General features: G+C 43.1%; 1 protein-coding gene across 4 annotated transcripts in view; it reads left to right on the top strand.

Moving 5' to 3' along the window:
• Window positions 1-21,118, top strand: part of grb10b (growth factor receptor-bound protein 10b) — a 75,025-nt gene that overhangs the window by 28,525 nt on the left and 25,382 nt on the right. For all 4 annotated transcript variants that reach the window (XM_030394048.1, XM_030394049.1, XM_030394050.1 and 1 more), the window contains 2 exons: window positions 5,706-5,976; window positions 8,309-8,453. In XM_030394048.1, coding sequence (XP_030249908.1) covers window positions 5,706-5,976; window positions 8,309-8,453 — 416 coding nt within the window. The remainder of the gene's footprint in view (window positions 1-5,705; window positions 5,977-8,308; window positions 8,454-21,118) is intronic.

Here is a 21,118-nt window from a genome sequence, read left to right as displayed (position 1 = left end):
ATTTTTTGCTGTTAAAGAGCCAGTATATAAACTTTAGTGGCATCTAGCTGTGGGGTTGCTTATTACTACCAACTGAATACCCCTCGTCTGACTCTCCCTTATAGTGTTCGGCCTGTTTTGTGATGTACATGCCTAAAAAGTGCCTAATATTTCTATACTGAAATAATATCAGCATTATAATTATTATGACTATGATCCTTTTTCATTAGGCTATTGTTGGTGCCCCCTCAGCACTTGGTGCCCTACACACAGCGCGTGGGGGGGGGGCTGCCGCGCTGCTCCCTCTCACCCTTCTCCCTTCTGTAGTTGCCTGTCTCTCCATCCCTCGGTGTCCCTCCTGCTCATCTCTGTTTTCCCTCGCTTCTCCCGTTTCCCTCCGACCCGCCCACTCTCCCTCCGCATCATGAGCCCTGACCCTTGGTGGGTGTGTGTGTGTTCTGTCACCAGAGGTATTGTGGTCCCCAGTGCAGAGCCACGCTTTACAGTTTAGACCCGTTCTCTCAATACTCCCACTGATCCCTCTGAATGGAAGCCCCTCTGCTGGGCTTGCATTCAGAGGCTGTTCATCCCCCCTCCCGTGTCTCGTGTGTGTGTGTGTGTGCTCAATTGATGTACTATATACCCCTTACATTCCCCTCCTCTTTGTTATTAACTCACAGGAATGAATAAAAATGCATACACTACATTCCTGGGTTGAGGAGAAAGAAAGAGCCATATGGATCTGCCATCAACAACAATGGTCCTGTTTTGACCGTGATTCTCTCTAATGATCAGAAACACTCAGAACAAATTTTATGCAGATTCCTAACAGACACAAGTAGTTTTACAGTTGGTTAATACTGTATTTAGTGTGGCTCAGACAATAGAGAAAGCTTTGGCTATTTTTACCCCTAATGACAATCAGTTATAGGTTCTCAGAAAAGGAGGGAGGGAGTTAAACATGTCAGAGGAGGAAAGACGTAATTGAACCACGAGGAAATCGGAACAATAACGCCAGTGTTGTCCTCGGACCCAGCAGAGTTTTATACGTGGCTATGAACCGAAAGAGTTTAGGCACAAGTGTAAAAGATAAGCACGACTGGGTAGCTATGGGACAGATGATAAAGGAAAGGTTTTTCACTGTTACATGTTACATGCAACTTTAAAGATTCTTCAAATAATGCAAGGAATCATGAAAGTAAATTTTATTTATAAAGCCCAAAATCACAAATCACATTGCCTCAGTGGGATTTACAATCCGCACCGTGTGCACCAACCTCAATTCGAGGAAAAGCAACGCCATCAAAAAAGCCCAGGGGAAAAAAAATGGAACAATCCACCGGAGGAGCAGGGGTCCCTCTCCTTGGTAGCACGCACATGCAGTAAACGTTGTGTGTACAGAAAGGACCAACAAAATCCTAGATCACAATGACAACATATCTGATAGATTATAAAACACATGTGAAAGGTGTGGCTCCAGGAGGACAACAGAGCAGGCTGGGGCGTAGCCGAGTGATGCCCGAGCCACATGACCTCCTCTCCACCGCAATGACTGAATAAAAAAAACATCACAATCATAAGCAAAATTGTTGATGAACAATACAATATTGGGCAACTTGGTAATGAAGTCATTTTAAAGGCAAAATGTTTACATAAACTCCCATTAATCCCCACTGAAAATGCCCACTTTGAATATTCCTGTAATTTTGCGGCCCTGGTCACAGCTGCAAATTGTCAACAGCTCTGAGTGCATCTGTAGCTCTGTGTGCTCCCTGCTGCTCGAGCCCCTCTGACACTCGGGGAGGATCTAATTAATGGCTGTAATATTGTAAGGCCAGACGTGCTGTGACCGCTGAGTGTGTGCTGGGCATAAATAAATGTGTTTATGTCTCTTGTCCTTGCCAGTGCCAAGTATCTGGTGTAACTTCTATTTTCTGTACTCCATTTCAAAGAAGGAACAACCACAGTTTGCTCCCTGGTCCAAACGTCCATTGGTTTCAATCGTGTGTGTGTGTGTGTGTGTGTGTGTGTGTGTGTGTGCGTGGGTGCGTGCCGGCATGCTGTCTGTGTCATCAGCATCTGCCTTACACCCAGGTGCATGACGCATGCCTCTGTTTGTCTGATTGTGACATGCATAGGCGACTGCATCATTGTGACGCAGACTTGCTACATCTATGCAGGACGTTATGGGTCGTGTTTCTTTGTATCCAAACAGCTCTGCCATTTCCCTCCTGAGGCCAAACTAGGTCAGATGTATGAGAAAACATTTGTCTCTCTAGCCTGAGGGCACATGTCTCACCTAGTGAGAATGATGGATGACGAGCAGATGAAGTGTCCTGGATAAAAGTCACTTTTGGCGTTTAACTCAGCGTTGGTTGAGCATTTGTTTGACCGACTTTTTATATCATTAAAAAGGTTTTTGATCTATAATGATAATATAAATGCAGGTCCTGTTGCTCTATCTAGATGTGCTACAGGTGTCTTGCCTCGACCTTAGCCTTGTGTATAGACTTGCATGCACCCTGTGTTCCTGTGGTATATAGCTCTTTAGCTCTTCAAGCTATCTATAAGTAGCTGCTCCAGCTTACCTGTCACTATTAATACCTACAGATTAACCACCCGTGATTCACTGGCACCTGTGATACTGCTACCTAACATGTTTTCAAGAAAAGCTCCTCATAGGCGACGCTTTAGTTTTAGCAGTTAGCTTGTAGCATCAGTGCTGGACACAGAGCCACGCTGCTACGTTGCAGTGATGGGGATGTTTACCAGCCTGCTGACCTGCTGCTGCTGCTGCTGCTGTTGTTGTTCCCTCTGGAAGTTTTTTTTTTTTTTTTTTTTTTGTGGAAAGGGAAGGAAACTGTTTCCGTGCCAGGCTGAGTGGCTCACTTTGATGCCAGTGCTTTTAAAACTTCACATCAATCAAGCTGCTGTTTTTTTTCCAGTGTCAGCAGAGAGACAGAGCAGTGGGACTTTTAGTTCACTAAGTGGCATGACCCTCGCACCACCTCACATGATCCAGCTGTCAGCTGTCCTGCACCCTGAGCTGTGTCAAGTTATATGAGTCAGGGCACATTTTAAGCCGTGGAGTCGTGACAGCAGGACTCAATTTTAATTCATTCATTCATTAATTCCTTCATTAATTCATTCCTTCATTCATACATTCATTCATTCATGCATGTGCACGTGACTGGAGTTTTTTTGTGTGCTGCAGCTTAGTAAATGTTATCATCTCTGTTTCTTATTTAGTTTAAGGGAAGCAGAGTTTTCAACTATGCAAGCTATTCCAAAAGCAATACAAATAAGAAAAAGAGGGCACGTATAGTGAGAGCTGCAGCAATTAATTGATTCATCGACTAGTTGTCAACTATTAAATACCGCCAACCATTTTGATAATCCATGAATCGGTAAAATCAAAAGTCAGAATTCTCAGATTTAATCTTTTGAAAAAACTATGGCTAATTTTCCCCCATTTTCTGACTTATTTAGAAACAAATAGATCAATCAAGAAAACTAACCAATAGCTGCAGCCCTAATCTCTGGAATCGTATTAAAGGTAAACTAAGATAAAACGTTACTGAATCATAATGTCAGAGTTGTACGAGGCTAACATGTACCACCTGCTTACTGCATACGACCACAGTCAGATTAGAAATAGAGAATAGAACTCGATTACAATGAAACTTAAAATTCAAATGTACATCAACATTGTTTCTGGTCAGATGGTTCTCTGTCCTCTACTGTAAATATCAAAGTGACTTTCTTTATCTACTGTCCAGATGTCTGTTTCCCTCACATGAACCCCCGTTCATCTGAGGCTTCCTTCCCTGCACAATTAGAGCTTGTCTCCCCCTAGTGGCTCACATGTGCTCTACAGTACGGTCCAGGGATCTGGACAGAGATGTTTGATGATTAATTCATGAGCTCGATTTCTTTTTCATAATGAAGAATTATTAATCACAAGGAGAGGAGTCACCACTGCAGATTATAATTTAGAAAGAGCAAAGTTTGGCAGCCAGTTTACCCAAACGATAAAACTTTCACAGCATGAAGCAATTAGGGAGAGAGCTTCCCTTCGATTGGGCTCTCTTCGAACTTTGATTCAACACTCTGCCAGAGAGACAGTTGAAAAATTCACTTCATGAATTTAAATGTGCCTAGAGGTTCTCATGGGGGCTTTGAGGATAGCCCCCCCCCCCCCCCCCACACCCCACACACACACACACACACACACACACACGTCCTTCTTTTAAAGACCCTTTAAAAGCAGAATGCCTGATACATACAGGGAAACAGAGCAGATGCTTGCAGTGCGATGCCTGTGCTGTGAACCCCCGCGGTGAGAGTGTGAGAGGCAGGTTTGTGCCTGTACCTGTTATCCCTGGAGATTTGGCTCACAATGTACGGCGTCAAGATAGTCCTGCTGATTGAGCGCTGGCAGAACTGGTTACCAGTGTGTTGCGTGTGTGTGCACGTCTGTGTGTGAGTGCGTGTGTGTGTGTGTGTGCGTGTGCATGCGCATGCTCTTGTGCTTTGTGCATGCCAGTGTTTTTTTTTCCCTTTTCTTTTTAGTATTACTTGGAATTAAGGTGGTGCAAAGTGAGGTCACGGGTTCAAATCCTGGCCACAATGAAATGATAGAGAAACTGAAATAGAAAAACGGAAAGTCCCAACAATATCCACAGTCTTTACTTCTTTTTTTTGTGTGCCTCAACTATTTGAAACCAAAAGCATCAGGCTCGTAGGACTTTCATTTTTTCTTTTATTGTGTTTTATTGCCTGTATTGGTTTGGATTTCTGTCCAGCTTTAGTGATGTTTTTTCAGCTTGATACCTTCTTCTCTTTACTACTCGTGATTCTTGCATTCTTCATCAGTGATGGAATGTGACTATGTATATTTACTCATGTAGTCTACTTGAGTATACTTTGAGGTGCTTTACTTGAATATCTCCATAGCATTTGGAAGGCTAATATTGTACTTTCAACTCCACTACAATACATTTTTTACTTTAGTTACGAGTTTCTTCACCTATGGCATGCTGCACCAGAGCCTATGTAGCACATTTTACCTTAATTGTATCATCAGTATCCAGATAGATAGAGATATATATCCAATTATTCCGATAATAAGAAAATGCTGAATATCATATCTAAAGTCCAACCAAAATGGTCCGCACATGGTGTATATGTTGTTCAGTATGTGCTGATATGAAAACTTGATGCTTGGGGTCATTTATAATGAATACATTCCAAGTGAAGCTTACTGTTCCAGCACATGAATCAAGTTATATTTTGCGAGTTACGAAAAGTTTATTGTTAAATTGTATGATATCCTTCCTCCGTTACATACATAGATATCTTTGTTACAGGTGGTTGATAACCACCTTTAAGAAATATTTACAAACATGTGTATTAGTGAATTTATTTTGTGTATAAAAGAATATCCGTCGATGTGTGAATATCAGAATTTTTGTACCCCATAGTACTGTATTGTTGGGCTCTTGATAATTGGTACATTTGATTGGATGCATATGATGCTCAGATGCTTTAGGACTTTTAAGACCCAAGTATAATTTGTATGGTTGACTTTCCAGTTACCAAACTAGTACTTCACCACAATATCTGACCTTTTACTCAAATATGTCTTTTGGGTAATTAGGTACTTTGCAACACTGCTCTCATGAACATCAGTCAGCGTTATCTTCCTTTCTGTCTCTCTCCTCCAGAGGATGACGTTGATCTAGAGGCCCTGGTGAATGATATGAACTCTTCGCTGGAGAGCCTGTACTCCACCTGCAGCGGTCAGCAGACAGAGTCCACCCCACTGCTGCACAATGGACAGGCCTCTTCCTCACACCAGCACCATCATCACACGCAACACAACCAGCCTCGGCATGGTCAAAGCCACGTCTCGCCCGAGCTGCCCTCCTCCTCGTCTGCGGTCTCACCTCAAAGTGGCCTCCGACGGTCACAACCCATGCACATCCTCGCTGTCAGGTAGGTGTTCCCACCTCATATGCAGATCCTTCATTGATTGTTATTGTATTTCTTTGCCCACTTTGGCAGTTCATAGGCTGCTGTATGGCAGGCCTAGATGTAACCCTAGAGGGAGCTGTCCAGTTAGTGGAAAGTAGGTGAAATAAACATATATTTGGCTGCAGTGGCATAGTGGAATTGGAGAGTGCCCTTCAGAGCAGGGAAACAACTATGAATCAACGACAAGGGCCCCAAGTGTTTATATAGGTTCTTGTGCATAGAAATTAAATTGAAAATTAAAAAGTCTGCACGAACAGATGCTCCCCTTCCCCACTGCTCCTGAAATACCTTGTTAGTAGTCAATTCTCTGACTTTGTGACATCACACTGCGTCTCCAATGTGTCACATTTGCATAATGTATGCGTAGCGGCTAGTTTGGCACATGAGAATTGATTTAGCAAAGCTCCAATGTTGTTGTTAGCAGTGCTGGCTCAGACGTGTGCGAGCTGACCAATCAGAGCAGACTGGGTACTTTGGGAGGGGAGACCCTTAATGTAGGAGCAACAGCAGAGCATCTCAGACAGAGAATGCAGTGTTAAGGCACTGGACAGAATGAGAAAAGTGATGTGTTCAATCATGTCAAACTATTTTAGAACTCACCCAAAATAAAATTATGAACCTGAAAATGAGCACAAATTGGGTCCTTTAAAGAGCAAAGGAATGATGGAATAACAAACAAAAAAAGAAATGACAGATTAAAGATGCAATTTGAAGGAATTTTACTTAATTAACTAAAATTATTGACAGACTGAGAAGAAATAACAGTTTGGACCTTCTGTCAAATACGTCTCTGGTTATCATGCTAACCAGCTATCATCGGCCCTTCCTGTCGAGTACCACTTTTGACACTGACTCATAGGACTGCTAGCTGTGCAGCTCACTAAGCTTACAAGCTAATGGCAGCTACAGTTAACAGCAGTTAGCGGGTACTCTGGTCATATGCTGCCCTCCATTTGTTTTGAGTATGAATTTGAAAGGTTGCCAATTCATTCAAATTGCACCTTTAATCTATAGAGAAAGGAAAAATGAAGTAGCAGAGTGTTCACGGTTGAAGGCATATTTTGTACCAATGAGTGCATTCATCAGGTGTATTCGGGCAAACAGAAGTACGGCGGTGTAAGCTCTGAGCTAACTCCTTCCAGCTTATTATTGCACATGTATAGCCACATGCACACGTGCAGCAGAGCTCCCGACCTTTTTTCCTTCCGCGCTGGAAAAGAAGCCTCTCACTGTACACTGTCATCCCTCCGCACCCTCTCGATAATCGGGCGCAACGTTTCCTCCCCGCTCCCTATCTTTAGCCCTTAAATGACCCGTTCCTCCTTGTCACACCCTCTTTGTCTCAAACGGCATCAGCATGAGGAGAAAGGTAAAGATTCTCATTTGTTTTAGTGCAAATGTCTCTCTCAATTTGAAGCGTAATAACCAGAGTCCTTCTTAAAGCTGTTACTGTATGCATTAAAAGTGGCTGCGCTCGCCCCTGCACATACACACCGGTGCAACAGAAGCACCTTTAAGAGTGCATGGCAGGGAGGGAGGGATGATCAGGAGTATTCTGTCTTATGAGCTCTCTCTCTCTCTCTCACTCTCTCTCTCTCACACACACACACACTCTCACACACACACACACACACACACAAACATGCACAGATTCAGGCCCTGAAGTTCTTATTATTCAGGGCTGACCTCTGAATAACCCTGTTCTCAAGCTCAGATGGGACAACATCAAAAGGCCCGTTCCCTTTTGAACTCGCTGGGTTTCTACAGAGAGACAGAATTTAATAGAGACAGAGAGAAAGAGTCTTCTGCTGTGATTCTCGGAGCTACCCACCCCGCTAGAGTTTCACAAACTGACCTGCCAATTACCAAAAAAAAAAGGGAGGAAGACTGGATCCTGAAAAGTTGATGATCAGCTGTCAAATCAACATTCCCCTCCCAGGCCACAGTCCTACAGTATATGCGGCTAATTTAAAACACTGCTTTAAAGTGATGTCTTGATTCAATATTGATGCGCGATAAATATTGCAGAAAACTAGCTAGCAGGCTGCGGGGGTCTGTGATTTCCTCTTCATTATGGGTAGATCAGATGGAAACAGACATGAGGTTGGATACTGTACAGCAGCGCTTTATTAACTCTGACTCTCCCTCCTGCGCACATTTCACATGTGTCAGCAGCTCTCTTTTCAAAGTTCTCCCACCTCACTTTTTCGAGGGGGTGTTCCAGGTCGAGCCCTAAGACTTTCGGGTCATATTTTTGTAATGAATGTTCTTTTGTCCTCTTCCCCTTGTCCAGGAGGCTGCAGGAAGCGGAGCAGCAGCTGAGGACATCGTCTCTCCCAGCCATCCCAAACCCTTTCCCCGAGCTCTGCAGTCCAGCCAGCTCTCCTGTCCTCAGCCCTGGCTCCCTACCTCCCGGAGAACCCTCCACTGGCAACTATGTAAGTCAGCCCCCATGAAAAAACACACTGCAGAGACTTTACAGATATGTTTCGCTTTTCAGGTATCCAGAGCAAAAACACTATATAACGTCTCCCAGCGGGGCTCTTGTGGGTTTAATATCTTACTCTGCTTTATAATTTGGTGCGGCTGCATTTGGTACAAAACATAATCTTCATATGGTATGAGAAACCATGTCAGATGCTTATTTTTTTTTTTGCTCTGAAAAACAGGACATGAGAAGTCAGCTGATTTTGATTTACTTTTATGTTGATAGCTGAGACATGCGTGACTCAAGCGGCTTGTTTTGAACCATGCAGGATTTTGAATATCGTAAATCAGCTGTGTGTAGTGGTCAGCTGCGTGTTGGACATAAGGGTTTAGGAATTCTCTCTCCCCCCGCTGTATGTCTGCACCATGTTTAGCTCATCTGACGACTGTTGATTGCTTGCATGTGATAGCACTGTTGCTGTACAGTGCATGTGTGCTCAGGGGAGGGTTTGTGGCTTTGTTTGAGGGGAGAGAAAAAAAAGACTGATGAGGAGCTGTGTGACTGTGTGTGTGTGTGTGTGTGTGTGTGTGTGTGTGTGTGTGTGTGTGTGTTGGTTTACCTGCACACATGGCTGCATTTCTGTGAGCCTGTTTGAATTTGTGTGTTCATTTGTTGACAGAGATTTAGAGATCGGTCCGTCTGTTCCTGGAACCAGAGTCCCTCCATCATCACTTTTAATGATCTTCACATGGGGCCAGCCAGTGCTGGTTACAGTAACATTCCAGCTTACAGTAATGTGAGGGCGGGCTATTTCTCATAAATATGCCTCCTGGCTATGATCCTGGCCTGTTCTGGTCATGGCTCTTATGGTGTGGGATCATACGCTTGCAGTTCCTGTGGAGTCGTCTCTTGCCAGCATGCGAGTGTGAGTTTCTCCGGCGTCAGCTCATGAAGCGCTTGATGAATTGATCAACCTGTGGCAGCCAGTAAATGCTTTAAGAGTTGGGAAGCTGTGGCTTTGAATTACCATCTCTGACATAAATAAAGCTCTAAATATTTAATGTAGGACTGAGCCCAGAAAAGGTTGAGTTTCACCCTGGTCTTCACGAGTGGGAAAGTTGTTTCTTTCTCTGTGGGAATGATTGGATTGAATTACTAGCTGCGACATGAATTCAACACTGCATTATAAATCTGAGTTCATACGGTAAATAGGTCAAAGATTAATGTCTTACTAAGTGGTTATGAGTTTTGCGTTGAATTACTAGCTGTGACATAACTTTGGCTCTGTATAAGTAAAACAGGCGTGTCTGGTAAATATTCAGAAACCAATTTATTGGACTGGGAGACCTACACGGGACGGGAATGTTGTTGGCTTTTGAATTCCCAGACGGCCTGTTAAGAGTGCATTATGGACCAGGAAGCGGAGAAAGGGGGGATTGAAGGGGGATGCAGGGGGGAGGTGGAGATTAGCAGCAGAGGTACATACAGGAATCAGACGGGAAGAAGGTGTGACTTAGAGATCTGTAAAAAAAATGGGTGCAGGTCAGACCATATTTGCTTTTTTGAGCCACTGCAGTTTTTTTGGAGGTGCCAGATCTGCCTTTGGCATTGATTACAGTTATCCCACATCAGAGCAATCATGTTTCCTATTTTCAGTTTGTGCCTTTAAAGAGCAGGAATACATTTATTTGTGTCTTTAAACTACACAATTAAACCTCAAATAAATCATCCTGCTTGTGTAATATAAATAGAACATTTCAAGTTTATTTTTGGATGTACTCTCATTTTCATTTTACAATGAGATGTTTGTTTGTGTTGAAGGTGCAATATGTAGTTTTGGAAAATGAATGCAGAATCTTCAGAAAGGTAATATTTACTTTAATGATGAGGAGCTCAGAAATATTTGTTATTTCTATAAGTGAATAAGTAAGCTGTCCTCAGAGGGAAATAAGGTCCCCAGAACAGGGTGGCAGGGTCCGCCAGATATAAACAAAGTAAGACAGTATGAAACTGTGTTGTCCTTTTGGGTCAGTTTGTGTATTCAGTTTATTCAGTCATGAAAACAGAGAGAGTTTGTTTATTTAGTTTGTTCAAATGAATAAAAGATTTTCTCCTCTGATTGAAATTTCTTCCCAAAAACTGCATTGTACACCCTTAACACAAGATTTTTTTGGCCAATTTTTAATGACCTTTACATCATCTTTACATCACGTGTTGAAACTCTGCCATACATCTGCTCAGAATGCACTAAAATCTAAACACGGCTGTAAAGGAAGAGCGATCGAGGAAAAAGCAAAGTTTTTACTGTTTTGTTTTCCACGCACCACCAAACTTATGCAACGGAGGAGCAATGCTGAGAAAGAGTTGTGGAAAATTGAATTCCTTCTGTGTGTTTACCGTGCGCACACACTGTGCACACACTTGTGTAAACTTGTGCAAGTGTGCTGTGCATCCATCCGTGCATATGGGCATACTTGTTTTTTAAGATGCATGTGTGTTTGTGTGTTTGTGTGTTTGCGCTCACGTCGGCCCGTTTGTCTTTGCGAGTTCTGTAAACTATTTACAGCATTGGCAGTGTCTATCCATTGTTGATGGCAATGGAAAGTATGTCTCATTGTGGTTGTTCCTCAGTGGAAATTCAATTCAGCACCTTTCCACTAGAAAAAACAAAGAAAAAAAGAAAAAGAACCCTCCCGGGGAGCCGTCTCATCACACACATGTGCTACTAGGGTCCTGCTCTGGAGGCATGTGGAGCAGTCTAACATGTATTCCTCCCTTGAGTGGTTCAGATCGGTGGACAAGTGGGATGGTTAGCAGGTAAATTATTGCTCCCAGCCCACTCGCCAAGACCTCTAACCATAAACATTTCAGCCATATGTGCTCTGCTTTGTGCCCTCTTATTTTGTTTCTGTCTCCATAGTTCTGTCTCTCCCTGCCCTCAAAACATCCAGTCCAGTGAGCCGGGATGCCGGTGAGAAGTTTCTCTATTTAGTTTACTGAATTTTCCAACCTCCGGGCGCTCTCTGACAGACTCCCATACTCCTGTCCCTCTGTTCCTCCTTACCTCACTTCTTGGCCTCGGTGAAGGAGGCATGAGGACGCAGCGCTGGGCTGTCAGGAATCTCTGGGCAAGCTGTTTGACACAGCCATATGATTCCCAATTGCCTCACTTTCCTCTGCTCTCCTCTCCCTCCTGGCCCTCTACGTTTGTCCTCTCAGAGCCCTCCTCTCTGCAGCGCGTCTTCATGGCTGTGCATTCTTAAAGGGGAAAATCTGTAACATAATTAAAGTGCAATTAAGGTGCAATATGTAAGAATTTTTGTCTTAAACATTAAGAAAATGTAATAAAATGATCATCTATTGAAGTTAGCATGCTAACCAGCTAGCCCCTGCCTGCTTTGTAGGATGAACATCCAGTAGTAAACAGCACCATCACTCCCCCGGTGCCCCAAGCGCCCAGTCTAGCCAGAGTCTGCTAATCAGACCGCTAGCTGCACGGCTAACTGAGCTAAGTAGCTAACAGCAGCTGAAGTTATCAGCATTTAGCAGCTACTCTGATGACGAAGCTGCTCCCCATTTGTTTGGAGCAAGGCGGCCAATTCTCACACAGTGCACCTCCTAAATGAATGTATTTTTCATAGCGTCCAGGTGTTGCTGCAGAAGTATTCTGGGAAACTTCTGCAGCGGTATTTGTTCAAGCTGTCGTTCTAGCGAGCCTGAAAGATTCAAGGCCAAATCTGAATGAATGCAGTTGGTTAGTTCTGAAGCGGCAGGATGATTAAGAAAGCCAGAACTGGGAGGCTGCCATCCAGCTCCAGTCCGGTGTGGTATGTGTTAAAGTGTGGCCAGATGGGAACATATCCTTAAAAACAGTGACTTCCTGTTCCTGCTCAGGATTACTGCAAACATAATCTGGGTTTTATGGAACTCTAAAGCTGCATACATCTTTCCACGTACAGGCAACTGGCCAAAATGCAGGTATTACAACCACACTGCGCTTAAGAAAATACTCTGAGCTTGGCCTGTGTAATCCATGTCGTGCAATGGAAAGAGCTATAAGAAGCCTTGAATGTAAGTCAGTTAGCTGGTATATCCATTAATTTTCTCAGTCCGGGTTCTGGACAGTCTGTCCTCAGTAGTGCAATAGAGAGCGCTGCTATGTGTTTATACTTGGACACTGTGTTCTCATAACTGCCCCAGTCCTTCTAGTGTGGGAACGCTGATTTGATCACTGGTTGCCAGATTTTGCTGGATTTACTGTACTTGGACTGGATGTCCTGTAGCGCACTGTGCTCTATGGTATGGCTGGATCCCCACGCCCTGTCTCTGCTGCTCCAGTCTGCGTTTCATTATCTCCCCACTGGTCCGCCTATCTCTGTATGTCAGTGTTTATCTTACTGTCTGTCACAAGTGCTCCTCCGTCATCCCTCCACCCTTTTGTCCTCTACTTCCAAACTTTAAGTCGAGTACTGTTCAGAGTGTCCTGTCACAGTTTAGCTCGCTAGATGAGAACTTCTTCACACATGATGAAGTAAGAGGACCTAAAATAGTGCATGGTGCCAGACGAGCAGTGGAGCTTGGGTTGGCACCAATAATGTTAGCAAATGGGCTGTTGGTGCTCAGTTACACAAGTCTGAAAAATAATGCTACTGTGTTTTCTATATCGTGCAGGTTAACGTGCAACAATCTGTCGACTTGTTCGGCAGCTTGTTACTATTCGTCAGTTGGGAGCAGTCAAGTATAGTACGTAGAAATGTTTGGGGTTATGCAAATACTGCATCTGTTCATTGTATGCGTTTTTTCCGACAGTTAAAGCAGCATCTGAAAGTGAGCACAGCTAGTGTACAAAATGTTCAGGATTATGCAAATGTTCTACCTATTTATAGCGTGGTATTTAGACGATGAAAGCAACATATTGAAAGAAGTGTGCGGAACGTAATCAGGATGCGGATTGTATTCTAGCGCACGCATTAGCATGTTGTACATCTTTTGAATATGTATTTGAATAGAAATATTAAGTAAGATAAAATCACGTTCTGTAAATATGTACGAAGTACGCGCTTATGCCGACAGACGTTTTGAAAGACCAAGACCAAAACCATTTGTTGTGCCGGCTGTTATGTATTTTTAACATCACTTCCTGTGCTTTCATTATGGTCCACAGGTGACGTTACTTACTTTCTTTAGTATACTTATCTGTCTGTCTCTTGAAATCTGCTACAGCTGCCACCGTTGTCCCTGAAGGGATCATTAACATTCGCTCTAATGATGGTGATGCTGATCATTTTCCCACTTCATCTCACTTTTCCTCACCTCCCTCTCTCTCTGTCTGCATGACTTTTCCTCTAGTTGAGTCAGCCAGACTTCAAAGCTTTGACACCTACTTACCAAAAAAGCATTTTGTGAATGCTGCCAGTATGGAGTGTACTGTTCTGAAGTATAATTTTGAATGATGAGCCCATGATGGGAGCTCATACAGATCATGCGACCTGTTTTTAAATGAGTCGCAATTCAAGATCATTATTTTCGCGTAAGACATAAGACGTAGTAAATCCAGCGTAATGAGTGGCGATATCCACTTTTTATTGAATTATTCAAAGAGAGAAGTGACAAGGAAGGTATGATGCGGGGATGAGACGGGGAGCACACTGTCTATTTTTGCGTCTCAGCGTCGGACAAGCTGACTGTTAAACGTCATCATTATTACTTCTGGTGTGCTGCAGGATATGAATGTTGCATACACTCACTTGTAATGCTGGTCCGCCCCAGCAGCTGAAAGATATCTGTGAAGTAATAAGTAGCCAAATTTGCTATGCGAAGGAAAGTTTTTCAACATATTCCGAAGTGCCACCTGAACCAGAGGCCAAAACCTTCTCTGGACAAAACTTTAACCCTACAGTAATTTATATTTTGGCCACAACAAGCTGTAAACACAACACTGACCTTTTATTCCCTTATAAAGTTGATATGGTGCGCGTTAGCAACTGTCAGCTTATATACACATGCAGACACAGAGCACACTCATGGAGTTATGTTGTGTTCACCAGTTCAATGGAAGTTTGATATTGAGCTTTTGGCATCCACCAACTGGTGTGAAAACGCAGAAGTAATAATACCGGGGGACCTCATGTGATCTAGAGTGTACCGTGTTTGTGTTTCATGCATGTGTTACAAGCGTGAATACAGGTTTAGGTAAAATGTGGTAGAATTTTTACTTTTAAAATTACACTCACATGGGATTAGGATTACAGATGGCCTCTACAAATTGTTAAAGAAATGACTAAAGGTCTCCAGGTAATACTAGTCCCATGTGAATAGGGCTTTTAGCTGCTAAATTTTCCACCGGCTCGATGCTAACTTTGTCTGTCTGCGGTTTGGTGCTGTGCAGGTACTGTGCAGTGGATTTTTAGAAGTTTATTGCTGTAACCAGCTGCCTGCTGCGGCTGAAAACCATACTGATTAGAGCAGTGAGAGTGAACCAGAACAGTAAAGTTGCTCGTCAAAAAACAGATGCCCATAGAAATTAGGGTTACAGGAGAGTTAGGTGATTATTCTTTACATTACGAGGAGTCATTTAATTTATTGTTGTGAAAATATTGATCGGCGCGTCTTTTCTGTAAATGAAATCACCGTCTCGCCAAGCGATGTCTGTGAAGTATCATCCTCGGCTTTCAGGATGGATTTCAGGGATTCAGCTTTGAGAAAACAGTTTTTACTGAATGAGCGCTTGAAGCATCTTTGTTGCTGAAAAGAAGACAGCGAAGTTTAAACTAGAAACACCCGGCGGATAAATGATGGGCATCGATCCATTCCTCCTCTCGCTCTGTCGGCGCTGAAGCGTGGCATTCCCTGGCTGCCTCCTTCCTCAATGTTGTAAATACTCCAGGTCAAAGGCGAGATTTTTCCACTGTAAACGGAAAAGCAGAATGGAATGCTGTCGATGCCCAAGCAGTTGGCCTCAATGTGTGGGAACGTCTGTGGGGCGCGTGCGTGCGAGTGTGTGCATTTTAAAAGCGAGGGTGTTTTTTGTGAGGAGGTTCAGTTTTGCGTGTCGTGCGTGCGCCTGGTGTATGTATGTTTGCCTTTACAAGCAGGGGATGCTTATGTGTGTGCATCTGCGAGAGTGTTAGGCCATATGTTTATGTGTGTGTGCATGCGTGTGTGTTCTGCTTCTCATTGTAGTTCTGCAGGCCGCACTGTGCCGAGATCAAAGGTGACACAGCACCAGAAATCTGCTGGCTCACTCTCCCAGCAGCCAGCTTGCTTTTAAATAGATCTTGAAGGGAAATATGGAACACACACAGACACTTGTTGCATCGTGTAATCAGCATTTAGTCATGTTTATATGTTTGTGGTGTGTGTGTGTGTGCTGTTTACGCCACTTTGATTGTTTATATCTGTGATTATTTGTAACTGATGTGATTATAAATAAAAACTGGAGGTTTTTATTGAGCTTGTGCGTGCTTGCGCCCATGTGTGTATATTTGACGCATCCCTGACTGCTGGCCTCTTTTAATCCTAATATTACATCTAGTCTGTGAACACACACACACACACACACACACACACACACACACACACACACACACACACACACTTGCATGTTATCTGATGCTCTTTGTGGCAGAGGTAAGGAGAGCATGCAGGCGGTACAGTAACCCTTTGTCAGCATACGTGACCCTGCTCTCTTTCTCTTTCTCTCTCTCAGGGAGACACACACACACACACACACACACACACACACACACACACACACACACACACACACACACTCACACATACACCAACACACACACCAACACAGACACAAATTGAATTGAGTGACGTTGAGCGGATTTGTAGCATTCAGAGCTGTGAAATACACATTTCTTTTTTCAGCCACTGTTGGATGGATGTTACGCGGAAAAGAAACTGGCAAGTTGCGGTCGAATTTGGGACATGTCATGTGTCAGGGCTGTGTCTATCCCCCGCTGCTAAATGGAAACATGCCCCAACCTGCTACTGCCACACTCAGACACACACACACACACATCAAACACACACATACACAGAGCCTATAGATGAATAATAAGGTAGGCTGGAATGATTAGTCTGAGCTCCAGTTAATTAAATAAACTGGACAGAGCCAGTCGGGAATAGATAACATGTCATGATTTTTTTTTGTGTGTGTGTGTATTTGTATATTACTGAATGCACTGCACGAATGAAGTCCAATCAAAATGAAGACTACCATAGAGGAGGAATTATACCACTCATGCAAATTGTAAGACCAAAATTCTACAGTCCTAGATTCTACAGCAACAACGGTCCTGTTGCCTGCTAAATGAAATTACACGCTTCCAGTATAAATAGGTCAGTGTCACTGCAACCATTAAGCCATCTGTAGCTAACATCCACTGCCTACATGGTGGGAGAACATGCGGCAGTGAAACAAAAAAAACAAAAAAAGTCCCCCGTCACTTTTCAGCACAAAGTCAAGCTCTTGGCAGTTCAAGTCCAAAATAAATTTCAGCTGTAGTGATTATTCATTGAAATGTACACTGCTGCTGCTAAAATACTCAGCGATTGATTTAGAACAGGCACCAGAAGTTGACTTAGGCTGTAAGGCTGCAACAAAATACAAGCGCTGAGGAAGCGTGGAGGGACACTGGCATACTAGAATGCGCTAATACACAAATTACACAAAATGTAGCTGTAAAATAATCCAAAACTTTATCTGCTACTATTTCGTGCTGAAAGAAAACATTGTAACAATAACTAAAAACTGAGAAACATTAATCGGAGTGTAGTGAAATTTTTTCCAGGTCAGCCAGCTCGTGCGCGGCGTACATTGAGACTAAAGTAAATACTCCTTCTGATCTCAAGCTGCTCATTTTGCCTGCATGGAAACAGCAATTTAAACTTTTGTTTTGGAGCGCTGTCATCTTAAAGCTCACAGAAAAACCAAACATGAGCAGGTGGAGTTCTGAAGAAGCCTAAATAATGCCGGCCAATCAATACAGCCATGCAGGCAGACTGTCGGCCATTAAGTCCCTTTTTTCCCCAGCATTAAATTATGTCCCCACGGTTCATTTTTTAGTGATAGATTAAGGAGGCAAGCCTGTTTGGAGCATTTTAAATTGAACATTGAGGTAATGGTAGGTAACCACAAATCTTAAATATTAAAAAGTAGTTAATACATCATACCCTACTGCCTTTCCGTATTGGATTTAACTAAATAAATGTCTTGCTGTGGAACCTCGACAGGACCACCCAGGCTATGCGCGTGATGCACCTTTAATAGTCCATCCCTCACTCCCCGTCCCAGTAGGCAGGCAGTGTAAGATTAGAAGCCCACAACTTTCACCCTGCTAACAGGGCAAGATCCCATTACTCTTGCAGCTAATGGGAATCCCTGATAGCGTTCGCTCTCTCCTCCATCTCTGTCTCTGTATTTTAGATCGTCAGACTATCAAATGTGTCTGCTCATGCATTTATCTGTCCTGGAAAAAAAAAAACCGACAGACTAATGCGAAACTCATTAGATGATACAAGGTCAGGTTTTGTTCGACGAGTTTACCCGGACGCCTTTTTTAAGCACGCAGGTTTGGCATGTGTGTACCTGCACTTTCACGCACCCTCGTACGTGCCCGGATACAGGTGCATACGCATGTGTGTGAGTTTGTGTGTCCATGTGTTTCACAAAGAGAGCTATGTGTTGCTGCCCATAGGCATTTCATCTGGCCAGAGTTGAACAGAGCTGCTGGACTCATGTAGGTCATGGAGACTGCATCTCCCTCTCTCTCTCTTTCGGCTCTCTCTCCCTTCTCCCTGTCCTCTGTCTCTTTCTGTCCTCTCTCTCTCTCTCTCTCTCTCTCTCTCTCTCTCTCTCTCTCTCTCTCTCTCTGTCTCTCTCTCAGGGAAAGTAGGACAGCTCAGATTTCTGAGCTGCTGCTGTGAAAGGGCAGAAAAGGAGGGAAGAAAGAGGAATAAGCAGAAGCAGACTAGAAAATGGGGGATTTAAAAATCTGCCAAAAAACGGTGATCATATGATTTATTAGTTCTAAAAGTTCTGAAAATGGTCATTTATGAAATGGTGCACATTACAGTAGCTTATTCTGTTAGTTAATTGCTCATCTGGCATGTATCACAGGTCACAGGAAACAGTTCATCATCCACCCAGCTGTTCTTTTTTTTTAACTTCTGATATTTGACATGAATCCACTATTATCAGACATTATTAGACAAAAGCTGAGTTAAAAGGCAAAAGAGATAACTATGACATTTTTTGTTATGCGTTTGTAAGTGTCTCTTATTGAATTGCCACAATACCTAACAGAAATCTTAATAACGACGGACAGGCCACTTTTACTCAAAGTAACTAAAATGACCAATAAAGAAAGAGCCATAGAATGATGTAACAGATGGAGCCAAGGCCTTCAGTCTTCAAATTGTGTTATCAGAGAGCACATTTGATTGCTCAGAGGCCCTTCAACAAAGAGCTGCTATTGGGATTCATGTCAGCAGAGAGAATGAGAGGGAGAGCGACAGACAGAAGACACTGTGATCTTGGCATCTCCAGAGAAATCTCCCTGTTATTGGGGACTGTTTGTACAGAACTGTGGCACATACTGTGATTCCTTTGAGTGGGAGATTATTGTTTGTAGTCGCCTGTGATGCAAGTTGCCCTCTTTTTTAAACCCATTGGACACAAGGACCTGTAGATGCTTCGCCTCCTCACTGTTAAAGCTAAAGCTATTAAATCTATCAGTCAGTATCTTTATTGTAGTTAATGGCCAGTCGCTTGTCTGAACAGAACAGTGGTCCAACTTTGAAAGTTTTATCAAATGTATGAAATTTAAATGCGAAATGCAATGTGTCCTCAGGCCACTGTTCAACAACGCCCCTGCCTGCCATACAACTAGTGGAACATTTCCAGTATATTGCCAAAATCATGCCAGTGATGTCATCTTTTGTTAACCCAATCACAATTTCCCTGCCCCATCCCTCTGCCCTCCTGCTGTAATTGGACAATGGCTCCAAATCAGCAGTGGTCTGAAAGGACATTTGCTGCCTGGGGTATGCTGGCAGTCAGCTCCGGTGCACAATTAAGCATCCGCCCCCACTTTTGGTCCTGTTGGTAAAATATTTGGCTCCATGCGGGGTGTTTCTCAGCAGGTAGTCCTACTAAATAAGGGAGAGACTGTTCTTGCATCATCATAACCCCGTCTGCTTGGCCTTTAGGGAGTGTACACTGTGCATGTGCGAATCTAATTCAATTTAAATAAGGGTATGTTTCACTTTTCAACATACTGGGATGCTGTTGGATGAAACTTTTTGGAAAATTACTGATTCTGTTTCTAAACCAAACTACAAAAGGGATATGATCAGGTCACCAAAAGTATTGGGGTGAGCGTATATGGGTTAAGAAAAAACGTGTCATCCAAGTTGAAATGAGCCTATTTAAAGATTTTTCCGTGATTTTCTATCGAAATTACGGTAAGGTCAAGTGCAGTATCCAGGCAAAAAAAAAAAAGAAGATCAACTGCTGACCAAACAGCATTATGATGAAGTACTGTAGTGCTGCAGATATGCTCTGGATACGAAAAATATTGTTTGTTTGGTAAAAACCCCAACAAGTGTCATTTTATGAGTTAAAATGTAAGTGTTTTTTTTTTTTGCAAAATTATGATTCCCATTATATGATAGCACACTTGAACATACGTCAAAATAATTGCATTATGGTTTTCTTTACCACATCCTGGAGTGGAGCCCTAGTCTATGTCTCTTTTGGAGTGCAAATTCGACACATCCTCATACCAGAATGACTGAATAGGTCGATTGCTTGGGTTAAAACAGCTACTTGACTTCTGTAATATTATAATAGTAACTTCTGTTATGTTATGTACGTGACATAACTTTACTGCATTAGCAATTTCAAACAATTCACCATTGACTTTTGGTTTAACACATGACACAAACGGCTGACTCCAGAGTGAAAGTACCTTGCTTGTTTGACCCGACCATCCATCCCTGACCTCCTCCCTGTATGTACCTTTTATACTACTTAACACTAACAAGAAACGTAGCGTATGAGGTGTACTAAGCAGCTTTCCTAGCTTAGTGTCATCACCAGCAGAAACCTTGGAATTGAAAAATGTAAACTAAAATACTCGGTCCTTTTTCCTTATCTTTTAGATGAGTCCAAAATATTCTCCATAGGAGTTACATTTGACCTAAAATTGACATTTCCATGATCTCTAACTTTAGATTCCTAAATGTGTGCTACCTGACCTGAACTGCTAATTACATTTGACCTGGGTCAGCTCCAAAATCAGCAAACCTTCCACTTTCTGAACCTGCGTGGGTGTTAAGACTCCATTATTCACTGACAGAGCAGCCTCTGTGGGCCAACTAACTACCCCTGTATACAGTGTATGGTGTGATGCATGGCTGCACAGTGGCGGAGATGGCAACCTTCCACCGTACAGGACTCTGTATTGTTAGTAGGCGCTGGGAGTCTCTTCCTCCTACATTTCTCTCTATACATCTCTCCATCTCTCCATACCATCCTCCCCCCTTCCCTTCCTTCCTCCCTTTCTTTTTTTTCCTCTCCCTCTGTCCCCCTGCCCACTAAATCCCTTTTTCTGCCTTCTTTTGCTCCACTGAGCCCAGATAGGCCTCTATGTCTTGGGT

Source organism: Sparus aurata, chromosome 17 (genome assembly GCF_900880675.1).
Source record: "Sparus aurata chromosome 17, fSpaAur1.1, whole genome shotgun sequence".
Classification (NCBI taxonomy): Eukaryota; Metazoa; Chordata; class Actinopteri; order Spariformes; family Sparidae; genus Sparus; species Sparus aurata.
The sequence above is the reverse complement of the archived record's forward strand: the minus strand, read 5'-3'. Positions and strand labels throughout refer to the sequence as shown.